The 23,176-nt window shown below is 36.0% G+C and overlaps 1 protein-coding gene across 1 annotated transcript in view; it reads right to left on the bottom strand.

Moving 5' to 3' along the window:
• Positions 1 to 23,176, bottom strand: part of LOC116275296 (protein FAM83B) — a 96,391-nt gene that overhangs the window by 60,468 nt on the left and 12,747 nt on the right. Inside the window, exon 2 of the mRNA XM_031667139.1 lies at positions 11,194 to 11,697. Within this exon, the coding sequence (XP_031522999.1) occupies positions 11,194 to 11,637 (444 nt within the window). The 5' untranslated portion in view covers positions 11,638 to 11,697. The remainder of the gene's footprint in view (positions 1 to 11,193; positions 11,698 to 23,176) is intronic.

Here is a 23,176-nt window from a genome sequence, read left to right as displayed (position 1 = left end):
AAAAAAAGGGGCAATAAAGGTATCTATGTTAGAGAACTGTTGTGAAGATAAATGTGTTAATACATTAGTACATATAAAGTGCTTCAAACACTCCCTGGCACATAGCATTAAACATTAGCTATTACTGGTGTCATTAACAAATGTATTTCTCCTTCCCACTAGAGAAGCAATACGATACAATAATCTTAGAATAGAAGCCCAAATGCCTGAGTGCTGTCAGTCCTTATGGTCACCAAATGGGTGACTTTGGACTTTCTCAATTTCTCATTGCCCAATTGTAAAAAGACTACATGATCACAAACCTCAGATTTTTTTTTTTTTTTTCAGTAACTGCTCCAGAATTCAGCAGGTTGAAATATGACTACTATGACTCAGGTCTTTTTTATGATTATAGATTTTTTTCAGCAGCATATATTGGATTGATATTTAGCCAAATGACAATGTTTTCCCTTTCATGTTTATTTATTGCCTGTGTTTGAGTTCAAGGAAGAAAAAAATCAAAATGTGATTATTAATATGAAATTAATATAGCCCAAAGGAAAGTTCTCATTTTCAAAAGAAAATGTACATTTACCAATTTTTCTTACTGATGATTACACAAAAACAGTTATGAGGCTTTCTTCATTTCTGAAGGAATATTACCATGAGACTCTCACCATATCAGCACTGGTATGCCAATGGGTAGAGGGATGAGTAAGAAATGGGTGGAGGTGGCAGTAATGAAGGAATATATTATCACTAATATTATTTACAGTTGTCAGCACATGCTCTCAAAAGCAGACTGTCATCTAGTCAATCTTACTGTTTTTAAATTCCGTGGGAGACACAGCAGCTCCCACTGCCCCCTATTTTATTATGCCATTGCATTTCAGCACAAGAAATCAATTATTTTATTGTAAGAAAAATCCTAAGTGAAAAAAGACAGGAGGCAATTTTTAAAATATTACGAAATATATGATCTCAAATATAACACATATGAATCTTCTATTTCAGGGATTTATATAAGATATCAAAATACATACACATACACTTGTGTATACATGTATTTCTCTATTTAATCAGTAAGAAAATTTCTAACATTAGTAGCAGTGATTATCTCTACTGGGAGATTACGATTGCCTTTTCTTAACCCTTTCTGGAATTTTTCATATTGCCTATAAGGAATATATTCACCCCAATAATAAAAAATAAACCTTCAACTGGGCACAGTGACTCACACCTTTAATCCCAGCACTTTGGGAGGCCAAGGCAGACCGATCATGAGGTCAGGAGTTTGAGACCAGCCTGACCAACATGGTGAAACCCCATCTCTACTAAAAATACAAAAATTAGCAAGGTATGGTGGCACACGCCTGTAATCCCAGCTTCTCAGGAGGTTGAGGCAGGAAAATTGCTTGAACCTGGGAGGCAGAGGTTGCAGTGAGCCGAGATCATGCCACTGCACTCCAGGCTGGGCAACAAAGCGAGACTCCTTCTCAGAAAAAAAAAAAAAAAAAAAAGACACGTTCTATATATACATTTGTTGCACTAGTGAAACACATTTGCTAATAAATATTTTGGAGGTATTTTATCTGTATCATATTTTTGCTACTTTAAAATTTCAATAATTGTCTGTATAATCCTGATACTTAAAGAGTAAACAGGTGGGAAAAAATCCAGACCCTATATAATACATAGCTCATTCGGGTAATGCCCATAAACACACATGATTTTACCTATATATTTCCAATGAATTTTTTACCATATCCCTCAAATATCAGACTTTAAATCACTTGAAGTGGGTTATTCCCCCCATCCGTATGAATTAGCAGAGTGCCTTGCACATAGCTGGGACTCAATAAGCATATGTAGACTTAAACCGTATGTAGATAGTTAAAACTATTTTGTACAGAAATACATTTTATTACCTTAAAATCAGATAATTAAGACATCTTAAAAATAGCTTTAAAACAAAAAAAAAGGCACTTTCCTTAAGATACAGAATTAAGTAGTTATATTTACATTCTATTCTAGTAGGAAATTGAAGATATATTTTCCCCTTGAAAAGACATTTTGTTTGCTATTGAACATCAGCTTCAGCCTATTGTCAGCTTGTTGCTGACCATTATCCCAATGCCTGTTACAACCTGTCTTATATTCTTCTCTATGTGTTAACTAACCAAAACGCAATATTAGTATGTCCAAAATCAGATTTAACAACATTACTGTCACTAAAAAACATCTCATGACTTTCCACTATTCACTTACACAAGGTTTGATCAAAGGACCTTCACAATTTGGCCTTAATCAACCTCTCTCAACAACTCTCCCTTCCTTTTTTTCCACCCTACTCTACTTCTTACACTCCCCCATTGTCTGAAAATGCCCAGCTCTCCACCATTCATCTCCTACTTATCAAAACTATCCATCCAAATGGCCTGTTAAAAAAAGGGACCTCCTACGTGACCCCTTCCCAGTTTCTCCTTCTGTGTCTTCCACTCACCTGACCCAGCATAAAGGAATTGCGAAATAATTGCCTGTAAAAGTTTGTTTGAAAAGACTATGTGTTGGGAGGTTCTGCTTCCCAGCAGGGTAGATAATCTCCTGTTTTATTAGGTCCTGGGACAGCATCTAATCAGTCATGTTCTTATCTCATACTCTCTATTTACCTACTCCTTTGCATCTGAATATCCAAGTTACTTACAACTACGTCATCCGGGTCAGGACTATTCTCCAAGTCAGTCACTATTTGGGTTCCAATGTGAACCCTCATCTAGAGATACTTAGCCATGTGTGTTGCCAGATGTCAGTGGCTGGGGTTACGGATCAACCATCCAAAGGCTATGGTGAAGTGGTAACTTAAAAGTCTCCTTAACTCACCCTCTATGCCTGCTTCCTGCTCACAACTTTGGGACCTCTGACACCAACCTCAAATGACAATGCCATCACTCCAACTGCTCAGGCAAAAAATGTTGAAGTCATCTTGCATTGTTCAACCTATTTCACATTCCATGTTTCACTACCTTCAAAACATACCTAAAAACTAGCCATTGCTGCCACCATCTGACCATCTAAGATACCATCATCCCACACCTGAATTATTTTAGTAATATCTGATATGCTCATTCTTAGTCCCCTAGAGTCAATTTTCAATATTACAGCCAGATGTATCCTGTTAAAATATAGCCGGTTTAAAACTGATGTCTCTCTTTTGCTCACAATTCTCCTGTAGATTCCTAACTTATAGGAATCATTCCTTAAAATGGCCAGTGGGATCCCCAAGATCTACCCTCCATGTTTCCTCTCTGACTCATCTTCTACTCCTCTCCTCTTTGCTGTCAGGTCCAATAACTGGCTTCTGCTCTTCTTCTAAAAAACAAGAAAGCTTCCCCTATGTCTCCTGTGTTCTGTCCACAAATATATGCATGGCTTATTCCTTCTTTACTCAAATCTTGGCTCAAATGTCACTTTGTTAAGGCCTGCTCCAAGCACCCTATTTAAAATTGCAAGCTACCTTCCACCACCACTAGTAGCTCCCTTTACTCAAAAATATTTGTGTTTTGCTTCTTCCTGCTAGCACTCCTTATTTATTAGTTGATTATTCCCATTTGTAGGTAAACTTCATTCAAGGGCAGGCAGGGTTTCTTTGGTACTTTATTCACCTATGTATTCTCAGAACTTAGAATAGTATCTGATACATCACTGGCACTAAAAAATAATTGTTAAATAAATAAATGGCCTGCAATACCTTTAACCTGTAAGGCTGGCCAAAGACTTGCTGATTTCCCTCATAACTGAACCCAGCAGAGGCCAAAGGACAACTTCACTAACTGATTTTCCTTTTCTTCCTGCTTCAAATTTACCTTATATTTGAACTCAGAAACGCATTTCCTTTCAGTGTCTCCTGGCCTGGTCTGCACTCTAGGTACTATCACCTTATCTGCTTATCATAAACTTTTGTCAGCTCCAAGTGAGTTACTTCTGACTTCTAATAACAACCACACGATACTTTTTACCTGACACATTTAGAAATCAACGCTTCCACATCTACACCCACTGATCTCAATCTTAGACCCTCTCAACCAGGTCTCGAAGACCTCTGATTAGGAACATGTAATCATTACCACTTTCAGGTTATAATCATTTTGGTTTCATTCTGCTTTATTACCACTGACCAACCTACCACATGAACCCAGTATTTTTCATCAGAAAACTGTGGATGATAAAAGGACACATTTCACAAGGTTGCTATGAAGGTCAACTTAAGATAATGCATGCAGAGTGCTTAGCGCAATGCCTAACATGTCAGTGCTCAATACATGTTACCTGATACTGTTACTAAATTACATAATATAAATTCATTACTCAAAATCAGATGTGAGTTCCAGTCCTTAGGATAAAAGCCACCCAATTTTTTCAAGATAATTTGAAGAGTGACTAAAGATATCAATAATTGATATAATAATGTACGCCACATGATGGATCTGTAACAACTGTAAGAGAGCAGGCAGAATCCTTAAAATGCAAAATGTCAGTGTGTCAAAATGTCAGCTCTCATCACCTCTAAAAGGCTCCCATGTCAAACCTTCATGACTTTTTTACATCTCATTGAGAGAACAAACAAGTAAAGTAATATCCCCTTATTTTCATGAAGCTTAACTTTTGATATGATGCCTCAATGTGTACCTAAGGTCCTAAGCTTATCACCTCTATAACAAATGCCTAAAGAATGCCTTAAGTCGGGTCAAGTTATCTCTTCTTCCATGTTCCTTTCATTCTCTATTGGAATACCACCTGCCCTTTCTCCTTTGCAGAGTTATTTTTGTGGCTTAGCCCTGAAGGTATTTGAGTGTATAAAACTGCTAATTTCTACCCCTCTGGAATTTAGGTGTTTAGGCATTAGGAACGCTCAGTATTTTATGATAAGGTTTTATGATGACAATTAACTTTGCCATTCCAACAAACTACTAAAGGAGTATCATCAGAAAATATTACATATTTCAATAAGTAACTGTTTGGCTTTTATTGTAAACCAGAGACAGGAAAGAATGAGTAAACATAAACAATCACAAAAAATAAATATTCTACTTCAGAGATCCCCAAATATATAGAACTACATTCTGTACTGTAGTCAGTAACACTACCTCAAAGCTCAGAGAAGGACTAAACACGTCATGTGCAGTCCCTACCAAAATTGTTTCTCACGGCTTATTTTACATTAAAAGAGAGAGAGAGAGAGAGAGAGAGAATTTAAAAGTATTAAAAAGTAATAGCTGAGTAAAGAAAATAATCTCAAAAACATTTCTCGTAATCAGATAAATTATATGCGCTCCGGCAGGGTGCGGTGGCTCATGCCTGTAATTCGAGCAATTTGGGAGGCTGAGGCGGGTGGATCACCTGAGGTCAAGAGACCAGCCTGGCCAATGTGGCGAAACCCTGTCTCTACTGAAAATACAAAAATGAGTCGGACGTGGTGATGGGTGCCTATAATCCCAGATACTCGGGAGGCTGAGGCAGGAGAATCGCTTGCACCTGGGGGGACAGAGGTTGCAGTGAGCCGAGATCACGACATTTCACTCCAGCCTGGGCAAAAGAGCAAAACTCTTGTCTCAAAAAAAAAAAAAAAAATTATATATATATACACGCACTCCTAAATAACTCGCATTTTAAATTATTTCTTTCCAACTATTAATAGAGGTATAGGTTAGTATCAGCAACACAAAGACTCTGATAAACTTACTGACACCCATAAGTAACTGTATTTTTTCTTTTTAAAGCCAAATTCTTTTCTCAGTTGTCAATTTTTAAATGAAAGTCTCTTAAAAATACAAGTCACTGATGATCCTTAGACTTTACCTGATGATATTCAACAGAGTAAAACATCTGAAATTCCTAAGTTACTGATGGCTTTGGTGTGCAACCAAGTTGGAAATCTCATATAACAATTTCATTTTCATCTTTTCATACTTTTTTAATTTTTTGCTTCAACAACCATAAAATAGACATGGAATGTGTTGTCTCTGTATAGCACCAGGAGCTTGTTAAAGGCACAGTACTGCCATACAGACACAGCAATAGTTGGCAGGATGAAGTCAGCGCAATTTTAACCAGATCTCTTTTTCTGTCTCTCTCCCTCCCTCCTCTCCTGTCTCTTTCCCACCTTCTTTTCTCTCCCTTTCTTCCACCTTCCCTCTTCCCTCTCTTTCCCTCCATCTCTTCTTCCCTCTCTCTCCCTCCTTCTCCTCTCATGCCCTCTCTCTCACACATACACACTCAAACATAAATATATATTAACATGTCATACATTTTATTCACAGAAGAAATGTTCAACTTAATGTCCTAGGATAGTAATATCACTAAATTTAACTAAGCAAAATTTTTTTCCAAGAAGAAATCAATTTTGACTCAAATTCAAAGAATCACAAAATTCACAGTGAGAGTTGGGACAGGGATAGGGTAGAGAGGAAATTCTTAATAAAAATTAGGAACATCAGGACAGATCATTCTAGTCTAATGAAGGCACAGATAAACATATAAATATCACTTAGCTGGGCAGGACATGGTTGCAAAGGGATGCAGATGGAAGTAACATATCACCAGAGAATAAAAATCATTTCTATAACAAACTAATTCAGCAAGAAGTATAATATATCAAAATAATCTTAAGTTGGTAAACAATATTAGAGATTTGGTTAGGAACACCAGATTTTAAAAATATAAAAACATTTTTGCTTCACATCTTTCCCTAAATAAATGAAGATACTTGAGGAGGTACAACGACTTGTTTAATGCCACACTAGTTAGAGTCCTGGTGACAAAGTCTCTAGTCTAGTTCTACTTTTATAATATCAGCTTATTCCCAGAAGATTTCCCATCACCTGTTCATCTTCCTCTGTGCATCTGCGGGGTCAACTGATGGTTAATATTTCTCTGTATTACTAATAACTCCTAAGGCCATAATAGACACACCCAGGAGCAGTGACTCAGTGAGGAACCAAGCCCTGAACTCAGGTAACATGGTACAGAGCGCATTAGGAATTACTCTGCCCTAATTCTCACTAGACTTTTGCTTATGTGTCTTGATTCCGTATTTCGCAAGAGTAAGATTCACATCTCACAAAAAAAGCTAGCCTAGAATTAGGAAACAGAGATGCAAATAACATTGTGGTTAAACATTCAGATATTCAAGACTCTCAGAAGTTATAACTTTGTAAATACATACCACTGAGTGGCTAGGAAAAAAAAATACTTTAATGAAAGATGACTTTTTTAAGTAATTAGAGGTGATGTTTTCATAAGAGGAGTTCACAGTAATTAGGAATATGTGCATATATCATCTTGGGAACACTTCTTGACAGACAAATAATTACCTGGGAAAAGTCTGAGTAGACACTATCAGACTTCATGAAGTTGACCCAAATGTAATTATGTCAATCACAAAGTAAAAAACAGTGTTTTAAAAAAAGAACCAGTAAATTAAAATATGTCCCTTTAGGGCACAAGTAAGATATTATCGACAATTGAATTTTCCCAAAGGAAAGTTATCAAACAAACTAAGCAAACAAACAAAAGAAAGAAAGAAAACAAAAGAAACAAAAATCTCTAATCAATTTCTAAGTGACAATTAGCAAAAATAAAATTAAAAAGTAAAAAAGTATAGATTTTTGAAATACTATAAAGATCACATTCTGCTTATAAAAGAAAAATGATCAAGAGATCATTCAACTATATAACTTAAGCTAGAAATGAGAGCATATAAATTACTGAAATTCAAAAACAAAAACAAAATGTTTCACCTCTTTCCAGTAAAGACAGTTGAGACTGAGAATCATTTTTAATTCCTTTCACAAGAGACTGGAAGCTTAACTTGGTGCTTATAATCAGACTTCAAATGTTTGGGCCTTTAAGCAGATAACTTATATTCTTTTCATTAGTTGAAGATTTTTCCACAAAATGGCATTATTTTCAGAAGTTCCTTATCTCAATTGCAAACACAAACGTGAAAATGGATTTAAATTTTTATCTGAGATCTTTTCCTGGGTTCTGTTTTGCTGGTGTCTAGTCCTACTGGTTTGGCTTATCTCTGTAGAGTTTTACAACGTTTATTACCAAAAAACTCTCCCTGAGATATTTGGAAGCAAAAAAAAAAGAAACTTTAACCATTAAAATATACATTATCCAAACACTTTATGGAAAAAAAAGGTCATCCCTTTACAATGCCATGACAATTCATTGAGTTACCAATAAAGACAAATTATCCTCTGAAAAAAATTCAAAAACAGAAAGCTTATCCTGATGACTATTAGGCTTCCATTGATTCTGAAAGATAATAAGAGCAAGACATCTCTTGAGTAAATGATAGTCATGAAAACCACATTTAATCTTTAAAAAGCAATGTGTTCTGGTAAGCTTTTATTTCAAAATATTTGTTCTTTTAAAAATTATTCACAGGACAATGTCCAGTTATAAGCTAAATAATCTTAATTTCTTTAAAATGGGGTCAATAACTTTTTTCCCCAGAGTACTTAATCCTTCAAAAATCTTTAAGTAGATATGGTGACATATGAAGAATCTTCCACAATAATTGAGAAATACATATTCCATGCAAAGATAGCCAGTTAGACTTCAATATTTATTGCATCTGGGTAGAAACTAGCACATTCCCTAACACCTTAAAAAATAACAGCTGGGTGTGGTGGCTCATGCCTGTAATCCCAGCACTTCGGGAGCCTCAGGCGGGAGGATTACTTGAGTTCAGGAGTTTGAGACCAGCCTGGATAACACAGGGAAACCTTGTCTCTGTGTTAAAAACAAAAAAATCAAAACAACAAACAAACAAACACACACACACACACACCATGTTCACCAAATCGAAGTCATCTGTTATAATTTATATTTGATTGGCAGTATACTCAGTTAACAAGATCAAATAATTCTCTTACTTTGAATTCAGCTTAGATATAGCTATACAAGTAGAAAAAAGACACAATTCTCTTTCTTATTTTTATGCCACATTGATTTTATGAAAGAGAAGCACACATTACATTACTGTTTTACAGTATGGACTTCAATTTCTTCAGCTCGCTAATTCAAGTGGGAGTTCTCAATAGACGGTGACCGGGTAGAAGATATTACTTTTAGAGGCTTATTAAATACATACCTGCCACATTAGAAAGAAAAATACATCAGAAGATCATGACTGATGTTCAGTTCCCAGTGAGTGCTAGCCCAAAAACTTATGATATCTCTTGAATTAACATTTTGTGTCATAATAATGCAATGTCCCAAAGGAAACTAGCTATCATGCAGGATGATAAATGCATTACTACTAAGTTACCACAATAAGAATCTTCATCTTCACTGATGTATTTTCAAAAATGGATTTCAATTTTCTGTTAACACTGTGCTTCAAAAGCATATCATGTCCCCAAATAAAATTAGCAAACATTAATACTTGACATTTATGATTTTGCCATTAGAAAGACTCATATATATCCTCAAATTTTGTACTGTTGCCTTACAAAATACAGCTGTATAATTTGTTCAGATAGTACTGTTAAAAAAAAAATTCTCGGTTCAATTCAGAAAATTGAATGACAGTTCAATTTATTCAATAAAAGTTTGGTCACTTACAGTGAGACTGATTCTATAGCTAATTTTTAACAACTGGAATGGATTAGTACTTTATTTAATATAATACTGTTAAAGGAGTTAATACAGCTAAAAAGACAGGTTATTTGAACTAAAAAGGTTTAGGGAAACAATTACCTCATTTTTGCAAAGCTTGCATTTGACATTAGCTTCAGAACACTGTGTCTCCCTACGTGATTGTTAGCCTTTTAGTTGCCTGTCTTGCAAACTGCCATGTCACTGAGGAATTCAAGGGTCTTATATTGATGTACTTCATAAAAGCATGCTTTTGCAAGCATTTCTGTGCTTACTGGCATAGAAGAAAGCAATGTCATGCATGTGTGCTCCTAAGGTCCTTTTTAGATCTAAATTTCTGTATCAAATAGTCATAACTAAAAAATGTACACTTTATAATTAAAAATTATAACTTTTTGCCTATCCTTTTTTTTTTTTTTTTTTTTTTTTTTGTGAGACAGGGTATCACTCTGACAGCCCAGGTTAGAGTGCAGTGGTGTAGTCTTGGTTCACTGCAACCTCCACCTCCCAGGTTCAAGTGATTCTTGTGTCTCAGCCTCCTGAGTAACTGGGACTACAAGCACCCATCACCACATCTGGTTTATTTTTGTTTGTTTGTTTGTTTTTGTAGAGATGGGGTTTCACTATGTTGGCCAGGTTGGCCTCAAACTTCTGACCTCAAGTGATTCACCCGTCTCAGCCTCCCGAAGTGCTCGGATTATAGGCGTGAGCCACCATGCCCGGCCTTGCCCATACATTTTAAAACTCTAGATTGAGCTTGGCAAATTTTTTTATAGTCTCCAAAGTGCCTACCATGGTGCTGAGTAGATAGAAAACTCTTAACAACTTTTGTTGCTTGATTAAAGAGTTCTACAGTTTTACCCAAGCTCTAAAATAAGATCTGTGAGATGTATAAGACAATATAAATATTTGATAAAGAACACCAAAGCCTTAAAATGCTAAATATCTCAGAATCTTACTTTAGAATTTTACATTATTATGTTGATTTTATACTGTTTCCACACAACTCAGGAAAATAGATAAGTAAATGTATGGTTTATTTAACTGCATAAACCACATCCAGAGCAAGAATTGGCATTCAGTCCTGTTAAGAACAAAGAAAATTCCACCATATCCACCAACTACTTCCTTTCAGAGAAGAAAAATTTAAGTGTTTTAAAATTGTGAGTGTCAAGTCATCTTATTCCCAGTCAACATACCTCAGTCTTCTGGGAGAAGAGATCTCTTCAGTACATTAGAAAGAAAGGAAATCTCTTTCTTTAGCAAAGACCTAATGTCACTTTCTTGGAAATGAAGAGAAGAGATCTCTTCAATACATTAGAAAGAAAAGGAAATCTCTTTCTTTAGCAAAGACCTAATGCCACTTTCTTGGAAATATGCAAGATATAGGAAATACAACCTTCCTGTGTATCATGGGTACATTTCCTAAAAATAAAAGACATGGCATATACATATAGAGATTCTTTTGTTAACATACATATTTGTGTTATTACTCTCTGTACTTTTCTATGTTTCAAATTTTTCATTTCAAAATAGAAATGTTATTACCTTTCTTGCTTCTTTTATCATCTTCCGAATAGTTTCCTTTATCGTAAGTAGATGTGCTCTTGGTGGATGAAAAAGGAGATCTATATGGGTGCCCCCTAAGAGTCCAGGCATCACATATGGCCAGCCTAAGTCAAGATTTGGAGCTTCCACATCAGACTCAACAGGCCAGTAGGTCCCTGAAGATGAGGTATCATCACAGGAATCATCAGTACCATGCGCTGTGCTTTGTGCAACTTTCTGGACATTTTTCAAAATATAATTAATTTCTTCCTCAGCAAGAAAGTCTGAAACTCGTTCCTGGACAAGAAATTCTTGGTACGCTTCTAACCCATGTTCAATCAGAATATCAATGGCTACTCGATACCATTCCTTGTAGTGAGGCTCAATGTAGTTATCAGATTTACACTCATCATTCAATGAGGAAAGCATTGATGAGGTCTCCATGCTTGCAAGTGTTTGGCTATGGCACTTTCAAATGTCCATTCATGCAGTGGTGAGAAGTATCTGGTATTGGAAAAGAAGAAAATCAAGATCAAGTTAAAATTCTGCAATAGAATGTTTTATGATACATATCAACTATTATTTTTTCATTTACACATTTCCATTACCAGAAGTTCAAAATGACAAATATTTCATATCCAAAATGACATTAACAGCACCACAATTCACACATCTATCACAAATAAGCTAAACAATTTCCCTTACAGATTGCTGTTGGATTTTCCCTTTCCAAAGTATCTCAATTTAAATTAAAAGAGAATTAGAAAACAATCAATGCCTACCCAGTCATTAATGTCTCTACTGAGTACCTGTCATGCATACAGTAATATGCTAGATGTAATGTTAAAAGCACAAAACATGGGTCTTTCAGGAATTTATTAATTAGTTGAGGGGGCAAATTGTACACACAAAACGTTAGTTACCACTTTGAAGAAAGCCATACATTGCTAAGGGCCAAAATGAGTAACACCTATATTCAGTGCTTTAAGAATAAAAGCAAGGAGAGATCAATATGGAGTAAATGAGTTATGAACAGCCATGAGCAAGAGATGGGCTTCAGCTGGACCCAGAGCAATGAGTAAGAATCTGATCAGGTGGCAAGAAGAAATATTTCCATCCCATACAAGTAAAAAAACATAAGCAAAAGCACAGAAGAGATATGAGAGTTTGGTACATTCACTAATCATGAAGGAAGAAAAAAATTTAAAGGAAAAAAACCTGGCATGCTGGAAAATAGGTTCTTTTTACTAGGAGTAAGATATAAAATTGAATAGACAAGATAAAGCCAAGAATGGAAGGACACAAATTTTTGTGATTCAACAAAACTTCTGTTTTAAACAATTCTGGCAGTAGCAGGGGACTGGAGAAGAGACAAGTAGTTAGGAAAGTGTTTCATTGTTCAAAAACCCAGTGAGGAAGTGGACAGAGTATTCCAGAGATGGTCTGAAGGAAGTAGCCTTGCAATTCAGTGACTTGACAGAGTATACAGGATGAAATTTAAGGCATGAAAGATAATTCAGTAATTTATCTTAGGAGTCAAATTCTGCCTATCCAGGCTCACATTCCAACTCTCATAATGCCCACAGAATGCTCTTCATTCAATCATTCAGTCACTACTCCACACTGTGTGAGATACTGGAATGGGCTATCTCAATCAGACGATGGACTTTCCAGTCTTTTGAAATCATAATCTCCATTGTGTGGATTCAAGGTACAGCTTTATGATGTGCTACAAGCATTAAAAAGCTGACTTGATGAGATATATATTTGTCAGTAACCCTGCCTTAATTTTAAATTTTATATTTTCCACTTGACTCAGTCTTTTCAGTCTCAGGCCTACCAAAATTCAAATCTTATTTGGGAGGGTAGCCCAGAGAACCATTACCATTGAATAACTCCTTAGCTCAAAATATGGAACAGGAGTCACAAGCTAATCATACAGAGCAGTCCTGAAGAATGGACAACAGAGCAATAAATTTTGCTGGGGAACAAGGATCAGAAAAGATCCAGCAACTAACATAGAACTGAGAAGCATGGAAGACAAAGAGTGCCATTTTAGTGGAGACTATCCTGTTCCCATCGCTGAGCTCAGAAGTTTTACAAAGAAAGTCTAACAGTACAGAAAGCCCAAAGATTAAATATGATATAGGAATAAAAATAGAACATGTTCTCTTCTGTCTTTTGGAAAGCCCTCAGTTTGAGTCATAATTTGATCCAAGCCCAGACAACTAGAACTATACCTGGATCCTAGGCTCCACAATGCAGCATCTGAATTTTGGGGATGGCAGCATCTGAATTCTGGGGATGGCAGTCTTCCTGCCCTAAATAGTATTATGGTGAAGTTTTGCAAAAATATTCTCTTCTCCAAGAGAAAAAGGAAGAACACCTATCTTGTCTGCTAGTATAAAAGCTATCACATGGGGAAATAAAATTTCTTTTGTTACCTAATTAAAATTAATCTATTGACATGTATGGGGATACATCCTGAGACTTTCATAAATTTCTCAATCATTCTAGGATATGTCATCTTTTTCCCAATCACATTTCAATCAAGTTCAGTGGTTCTCAAAATGGAAGATTTGTCCCTCATGTGACAACATCTGGAGATATTTTTAAATAGAATCACTTGTGAAGAGGAGGGCTACTAGCATCTAATGATTAGAGAACCAGGATGCTGCTAAACATACTACAATGCATGAGACAGCCATCCATATTAAGAAATAATCCCGCCCAAAATGTCAACAGTGCCAAGGCTGACAAATCTTCATAAAGTTGCTCACCTCATATTCATGATATCATACCACTAATTAATAACTTTCAACATTCACTGAAGTTCTCTTTTGCACATAATGCTCATCTTTATTAAAAAAAAAAAAATAAGATTTACATTCACTTGAAACACTCAATCCTTATGCTTACAGTTTCCTAAGGTTTAGTGAGGTACAGTTTTCACTTGAAAATTCCTGCAATGAAGGAACAAGTATCTGGTGATTACATGATAAATCACATCTGTAATTTATAATTGTTAAGTCATAGGTAACTACTAGTTGTTCATAAACAATCAAAGTTTCCTGACAACTTATTCATTTAATTTTTAAAATGTAACTTCTGAATTCCTATATATGTGATGTTAAACACCTGTTACCTATTTGGAAGTTAAAATGCATAAAGTACTTTTAAAATACTACTTATTTCTGAGCTATACCTATGCAAATAAATATTTTGCAACTGTAAAAAATTCTTTCTGGAACTGTATAAACTCTGAAATCACAGACCTCGAAAGGACCATGAAAACCAAATAAAACCATGAAGACAGATAAATTAATCTGAAGAAAAAAATGGAAATAAGAAGTGAAACTTATTTATAATTAATTACAATTGTAGGACTAATCAATAGCCAGATACCACACAGAAAACTATATTACATAAAAAATACAACAGAATGAACAATGAGGTTATAATATTATGTACAAGACTTAAGATTACTACTAAATATACTTGATATTGTTCTGGTAGAGAGGCTATGTTCTAGCCAATGTCCAGAGATATTTATCACAAGAGCTATTTGCATGGAATACTTGTGAAGGAACCATCTATAAACAAATTTTATCAGAGAACTACAAGGTAATGGCACTTGCATAGTGAGTATTGCAATAAAATATCACCTGCATTTAGTTATAGACTTAATAAAGCACTCTCAACAGTTCAATCCCTGAAAATTTGGAGGGCTTTATTTGAGGACAGAATTAATTAGGTGTGCCTTTAAATACATACATAAAAAATAAGGCATTATTTTATTAATAACTATTAAAAGCTCCTAGGAAGTACATTCTTTTATCATATACAGTAGAGTTAATGAGCAAAGAAAAAAAAAAAAAAAGATATCACTATGCCATGTAAGCTGAGCAGACCATTAGGCTTATCTAACAGTTAAATGACTCATTCCAGAAAAAAAGTGGCCTTACAAATCCATGCCTCAAAATAAATTAAAAATTGCATTTGATATTGAGCTTTAGGGTCATTTGTAGCAAGTAGAAATTCCAATGAAATTCTATAAATACAAAGGATATACAATAAGTCATAAAAATTGATTTCAATTCATGGGCTCCTCTGGAAAAACAGTTTGGCAGTTTCATTTATAAAATGATACATGCAACTAACATACAATGCAACAACTGCACTTTGGTGATTTATCCAAGAAAAATTGAAACTTATCCTGTACACAAATATTTATAGCAGCTCTATTCATAATAGCCTAACAATGGAAACAACCCAAACGTCTTTCAACAGGTGAATATTAAACTATGGTACACCCATACTGTGGAATACTACTTGGTAGTAAAATAAGTGGCCTACTGATGCATGCAACAACCTGGATGAATCTCCAGAGAATTATGCTGAATGAAAAAACACCAGTCTCCAAAGTATACATGCTGAATAATTTCATTTGTTTAGATGCTGCACTCTTAAAATGACAGTGGGAGAGGTAGATGTGGCTATAAAAAGGCAATCAGAGGAATTTTTATAGTTATAGAAATATTCTGTATCTTGACAGTATCAATATCAGCATACTTGTTAGACACAGTATTATAGTTTTGCAAGACAGCAACACTGGGGGAAACTGGGTAAAGGATAGAAGGAATCTCTCTGGATTATTGCTCTCAACTGTATGTGAAACCACAATTATCTCAAAATAAAAAGTTTAATGAAAAAAATCTTACTGATGAGCAATGTCATGAGCATTAGATAGAAAAAAAAAAAAAAAAAAAAAAAAACAACCTATAGCACACAAGATAATTGTTCATCTGTAGGGTCAAATTGCCAGGTTAAAATTCTGCTTCATCAATTACTATGAAGCTCTTGAACAAGTTACACATGTCCACAAGCCTCAGTTGGGGCAGATGTAGAAAGAAGAATAACAACAGTTTTTATCTCCTTGGGTTATTTTAAGGAATAAATAAGGTAATGCACTTCAACCTTATTATGATGATGATGATATTTTACATGTTCACAATCTGCTACAGTATAATTACTACAAATATGTGATAAATTTGATAAGAGATTTTAAGATTTGAAAAGAGATTTTTTTTCATACCATTGGCAATATCGTACAATTTGTAACTATTTAATCATCTGCAGTATAAAACAACCAAACCCAGTCTCAGTTTGTTCCTAGTTTCTGATCTGAGAGAATTCATTGAAAAGGCTTCTGATCTAATAGGTCAGTGGGAAAATGTTCCAAAGAGAAATTACAACTTTCTTAAATCAAAAGTCTGAGGCTATAATTACCTAATGTGCAAGCCAATAATCCAAAGTCAGAATTTTGACTGAAACAAATATAAAAAATATCACAGGTGCTAACATCGCTGCAGTCCATTTTCCAGTCTCTCTCTTAAACTGTTTTTCTCCAACTATTGAATGCTTTATGAGTTGCACTACATCCTCCAACAGGATATGTTAAAGTCCTAACCTGCAGTACCAGTGAATGTGACCTTACATGGAAATAGGGTCTTTGCAGATGTAATCAAGTTAAGATGAGGTCATATTAGACCCAAGCTGGTCCTAATCCAATATGACTATATGACTCGTGTCTATAAGGAGAGAGGGGACACAGAGACAGACACAAAGGGAGAACTGCATGTGACTACAGAGGCAGAGACTGGAATGCCAAGAATTGCCTACAAGAGCAGAGATAAGAGAAATGCATGGAACAGATTCTCCCCTAGAGTACTTCAAAGAGAGCATGGCCCTGCTGACATCCCGATTCCAAACATCTAGACTTCAGAAGCATAACAGAATCAATTCAGCTGTTTTAAGCCCATATTTTTGGTATTTTGTTACAGCTGCACTAGGCAGCTGATACAAATGCATACAAAAATGCTTTTATTTTGAAATCTTCACAATTTTAAAATAAGCTTAAATTAACAAGTAAATTTACCATTTAGAAATGATTGATTTTTGTAGTTTATATGATATTGTTAAACTAGTTACCTGATGTAACTTCAATATTAAGCAATTTTATTAAGAAATACTTTGCAAACTCTCATATATTGAGGGAAAAAATTCTTGAATTCGTCATTTCTTTTGGTAATTGACTTTATGATATATATCAAAATGAATATCTACATAATGTAAGAAAATGTTTCATAAAGGATTGTTTCAGAACATCTCTGAATCATTATTCATGATTATCATTATCCATGGTCCACAACAGTTGAAAATCATATATCTTTTCTTTCTTCAGCTAAGATTGTGTTTTTCTTCTCATTTGATTACCAGAAATTTAAGATGACAATTAAAACATGAAAGAAGTTTCTATTAAATTAAAAATTGACTATAATATTCAAGCTGTCAAGTGCAATTTGATATCTCATGTTGACATCCAAACTCATTAAAAGATTCTAAGCTGGCTTCATAATAACACTTATAACAACATGGCCCAATAGTGCGGATTACAGTCATCCTCACAGTATGATACTCAGCAGGTCACAGAACATATAAACACATGACGCACTCAGTCACAGGGTGTTGGATGCAAACATCTCCACAGGTGCATTACCAGTAGAATCACCCATCTTATCAAACTCATAAAAACAACAAACATACTTCCAATTCATTTTCTAAACCTCAAACAGGAATCCCATTTGCTCAATACCTAATAATTCTTTAATTTCCTCAATTTACTTTAACTGGAGGGAGGGGACAGCAATATCACTTTCATACCAATATGATTCCAGGGCTTGTTTCTATTGGCTGCTATTTGCCTTCTTAGATCTAAACTATAGGAATTTTAGATATCAGGGGAAAAAAACACCCAATATATGTTAATGACATTAAAACACAATTATTCAATGTAATTTGGAAGCATTTATTGAATACTTCCTGTAAACAAATTCATTTAAAAAAAACCATTTACAGAGAGAGCTTATACTGAATGCTCAAATTCCAAAGGATTATACATGGCTTAAAAATGTAAATAAAATTAAATTATTATTTTTACCAACATCTAAACTATAAGGCTATCCTGATAAAGTTGTGTCTTGTGCCATACCAAAGTGCTGTATTCTTGTTCTGGCCCTGATCAGTAATCATTTGGATGAGTAAATAGAGACATATTCTCTAAAATTTCTGCAAAAATCAACAAAAAACATATATGCTAGATACCAAAATAGACATTCAAAATAGTGACAAAGTGGCAAAATAATAAATCAACATGAACATTATTAAGTTCAACTGCAACAAATTTGGAGGTTTTAATTTATATCAAAAATTAACTACATTCACACAAGTTTAGGCAGGGTTTGGAGCCCATTATGTCATGAAAAATAGTTGAAAAATTGGAACATTTAGTCCAAAGAGAACACTAGGAGACGCACTAAGGGTAGTCTTCAATTTTATGAAGTGGAGAAGTAGAATTATTAAGGACCAAATGACAAAAATCACAGGTTGGCTCAGTGGCATAGTTGGTAAGACGGCACAGGTTTTGACCTCTACTCTGAAACTTACTGGTTGTAAGACCTCAGTCATGTTATTTAAGGGCTTTAAGCCTCATGTTACTCACCAGGAAAAAGGGTAAAATAACAGTACTGACCCCGAAGGGTTTCTATGTGGGCTAAATGAGATGAAGGCCCTCAAGTGTACATCTGCCATAAAAACTGCTAAAAACTGTTAGGTAATAACCTAAGATGGAGTTTTATTTAATTAGTAAAGGTGCATAAAAATAGAATTGGTACCTCTATTTTTTTTTTATTGTTGTGTTGTTTTTAACTGAAACCCCTCTTTATGCACATAATTTAGCAGAGGACACATTTTTGGAGAGAGTCCTATAGGATAACCAGTTGGATTTCTGAGACATTCTTCACATCAGAATTCCAAAATAGTATTTGTTTTGCCTGCTCAAAAGATCTGTGAGGTTCATAAGCTTGCTCAGCAGTGACGTGTGTTGTGGTTTCCCACACCAGAGTGACAAGAACTTGCCTCCTACTCTTCTTCCCAGTTTCTCCAGAATCAGCCTTCGAACTTCAGCTTTATTTTTTGCACTAATCAAAAGTATTTAATTAATGAAAACAAGATGGCAGGTGGGTTTTTTTTTTTTTTCTTTTCTTTTTTTTTTTTTTTGAGATGGAGTCTCACTCTGTCACCCAGCCTAGAGTGCAATGGCGCGATCTCAGCTCACTGCAACCTCCCCCTCCCCGGTTCAAAAGCTTTTCCCCCCCTTTACCCCCCCGAGTAGCGGGGACTACAGGGGTGCGCGGCCACGCCCGGCTAATTTTTTTTTTTTTTTTTTTTTTTTGTATTTCAGTAGAGATGGGGTTTCACCATGTTGCCCAGGCCAATCTTAAACTTTTGAGCTCAGGAAATCTGCCTGCCTCAGCCTCCCAAAGTCCTAGGATTAGAGGCGTGAGGTTCCGTGCCTGGCCAATGACAGGTTTTTTAAAAAGAAGAAACACTTGCTGATCCGCTAGCCTCTCATTTTACGGAAGAAGCAAATGTCCACCACGGGCCACATACTGAAAGTCACATCCTGGGTAAGAACTCAGGTCTGTTAACTGCCACCTAGTGTCCTTCCCACAGTCCTAGCTTCCTCAGCAAGGGTTACTTCCCTCACTGTTTTTAGGGTGTGCCTTGGATCACTCCAACTATACCCTGATGCTGCTCAAAGGCTGGACTTCACCTTCTCCTTTTGTTCTCCTCCTCCTGTGACCCACTGTGCTCAGCCCAGACTGGTCATATAATCTGAATAGACCTATAGCCTGTCAAAACCTGTGGCCTTCAGTGGCAGGCCAGGTTCCCATTAGCCACCAGAAGAGTCAGTTTCTACTAACCCTCTATTATAACTCTGATGTGTGTATAAGTTAAACATTAAAGAACTGGAGAAACTGGAGTACAAGGGCTGGAATATGAAAACAAATCCATTATGACCCCACCTGGCTTTTCTTAGACCCTAACGTCTGATTGAATAATAAAGGCATTCCTATACTACCTTGTACCAGGGCCCACTTAAGAAACTTTCCAAGACTCTAGAGAAAACTTTCCAGACTACAGACTCTAGTTAAAGAGTAGATACAGATTGAATGAAACACTCCGGCTTGTAGGTACACTCCCACAAGTAGGCATGGAGCTTAAAATGTACCTAAGCACGAGAAAAAAACTTGTAACTTGGAGTTGGTCTGGTGAGTTACTCAGGCCTTTTCCCTGTAACCGGTTGCAGAAATAAACTCCCTTCTTTCCCAGTCTGTCTGCATCTCGTTACTGGACAGTGAGAACAAGCAGCCGGACCTTTCTGTCTGGAAACACTCCAACTAGTTTTGGGGTCATTTTACCTGGGATTCATTGCTTCTTCCATCATTTTTTAAACTGAAATGACATTTAGGGCCAGAAAGAACCCAAGAGACCACATCATGGACCATTCCTCTCATTTTATGAGACCACTTCTTTTTTGTTTGTTTTGGAGGTAAGGTCTCCCTCTGTCAGCAGTGGCACCACCTTGGCTCACTGCAACCTCCACCTCCCAGGCTCAAGTGATCCTCCCACCTCAACTCCCTGAGTAGCTGGGACCACAGGCATGCCCCACCACTCCTGGCTAATTTTTTTGTATTGTTGGTAGAGCCAGGGTTTTGCCATGTTGGCTAGGCTGGTCTCAAACTCCTATGCTCAAGTAATCCACTCATCTCGGCCTCCGAAAGTGCTGGGATTACAGGTATGAGCAACTGTGCCCAGACCAGGCCACTTCTATACTGGGACATTTTGATGCAGTATAAAGAATGAAATATTAAACTCTCATCTTAAGAAAGATTTGCTCAAATTCATCTCAAATTAATAATGAAATACTGCCTTAATAACTGAAGGTAACAGAGTGAGAGTTGATTAAAGTATAAACTAGAGACTACTAAAAAATAAATTTGAAAAAAACACAATACCCATGGCCTGGTATGGTGCCTCACACCTGTAATCCCAGCACTTTGGGAGGCCGAGGCAAGCAGATCATCTGAGGTCATGAGTTCGAAACCATAACGTGAACCACCACAATACCCTCAAGTCCTGGATAGGGTCAGGGATAAGCAGAGCAATGAGTCAAGGCTCACGGAAGTCTGTGGTTAACATGCCACAAACATGTACAGAACAGAGTTTTATATTTTGATGAAACATTTTCCTTATGCAGCTTTATAGTTTTAGATTTTAAATGTTAGGTCTTTGAATCATCTAAAATTAATTTTTGTATATGGTGTGTGATACGATTATGTACATATATTTATACACACACACACACAATACAGTTGTTACAGGGCTATTTACTGAAAAGACATTCTATTTCCGATTGAGTTGATTCATGCCTTGGTTGAATGTGACATAACTATATAAGGAGGGTCTATTGCTGGGTTCTTTCTTCTGTTCCATAGATCTCTTTGTTGATACATACGTCAGTATCACACAGTCTTGGTTACTACAGCTTAACAGTTAGTCTTAGAGTTACTCAATGTAAGTTCTCCACTTTGTACTTCTCTTACAAGATTCTTTAGGATATTCTAGTCCCTTTGCATTTCCATATATGTTTTAGAAACAGCTTGACAATTTTTTTAATGGTATACAATAAAGGATACAACTCAGGGAGAACCAAAGGTATAGGACAAGGTATAAGAGTATAGAGGGAGTGGAGAGCTTTCATGCCTTCTCTAAGCACATCCCCCTCTCAGCAAGTCAATGTGTTTACCAACCCAGAATCTCCAGCTTCATTTTTTTTTCTAAGTTAACTAAGCAACATTATCAACATCACTATTCAAATGCAAAAACAAGAATGTTAAAAGCTGCCTCCAGTGGTTTTAATAGCATGCAGAAAAGCTTGTTACAATGTTATGTAGCTAACGAGCAGGCTACAAAACTATGTAAGAGCACAATTATAATTGGAGAAAATATACCCAAAAACAAAAGGAAAACACACACACACACACGCACATATAATGAGGGTGGTTTTCTTCGAGTAGTGGTTCTACAGGTGGTTTTCTGAAGCTTCTTTTCACTTTTCTGTATTTAACATTTGTTAAATCATTATATATACAATACAATGTTAAATCATTAATAATACAATGAATATGTATTATTTTGCAATGGGGAAAGATTTTTTTAAAAGAAGTACCTCAACAGTTATTTTTGAGTTTACAATAACCACTTCTTTTCTCATTCACAGATTGTTGGCTGCAATGAGTGATTCAAAACCCTGCATATCTAAGTTTAATAATTCTTACAGAGCAACACATGAACAAGTACAGAATATCCAACCTAAAGTCATATGGGTACTGACCCATAAAGGAAAAAAAATAAAATAACTAGATGTACCTAATTAGGGCTTAGTAAGTAGCTCACCGACACAGAATGTCATGCCTAACTCTCGGGGGCTAGTACAACAGTCAGTGAAAGGAGCTCCCACAGTAATTCCCAATACATGTTATCCCTTCTCATGCATTATTTAAATGCATCATACTCTACCCTCTCCACTAGATTGTGAGCTCTATGACAGCAGGGATTATGTCTGTTTAGCACAATTCTAAATGCTCAGTAAGTACATAATTGTTAAATAAGCTCATGATATACTGCCTTAATAACTGAAGGCAACAGAGTGAGAGTTGACTAAAGTATAAACGAGACTGTTAAAAAATAAATTTTTAAAAAAATCATAATACTTATGGCCGGGCGCAGTGGCTCATGCCGGTAATCCCAGCACTTTGCGAGGCCGAGGCGGGCGGATCACAAGGTGAGTTGGGCGCCAGCCTGGCCAACACGGCGAAACCCAGTGTTTATTAAAAATACAAAAATTAGCCGGATATGGTGGCGGGTGCCTGTAATCCCGGCTATTCAGGAGACTGCAGAAGGGAGAATGGCTTGAACCTGGGAGGCGGAGGTTGCAGTGAGCTGAGATCACGCTATTGCACTCCAGCCTGGGTGACAGAATGAGACTGCGTCTGGGTCGGGGGGAGGGGCAGTGGGG

Source organism: Papio anubis, chromosome 6, assembly GCF_008728515.1.
Source record: "Papio anubis isolate 15944 chromosome 6, Panubis1.0, whole genome shotgun sequence".
NCBI classification, from domain to species: domain Eukaryota; kingdom Metazoa; phylum Chordata; class Mammalia; order Primates; family Cercopithecidae; genus Papio; species Papio anubis.
This window is presented reverse-complemented; position numbering and strand designations above follow the sequence as displayed.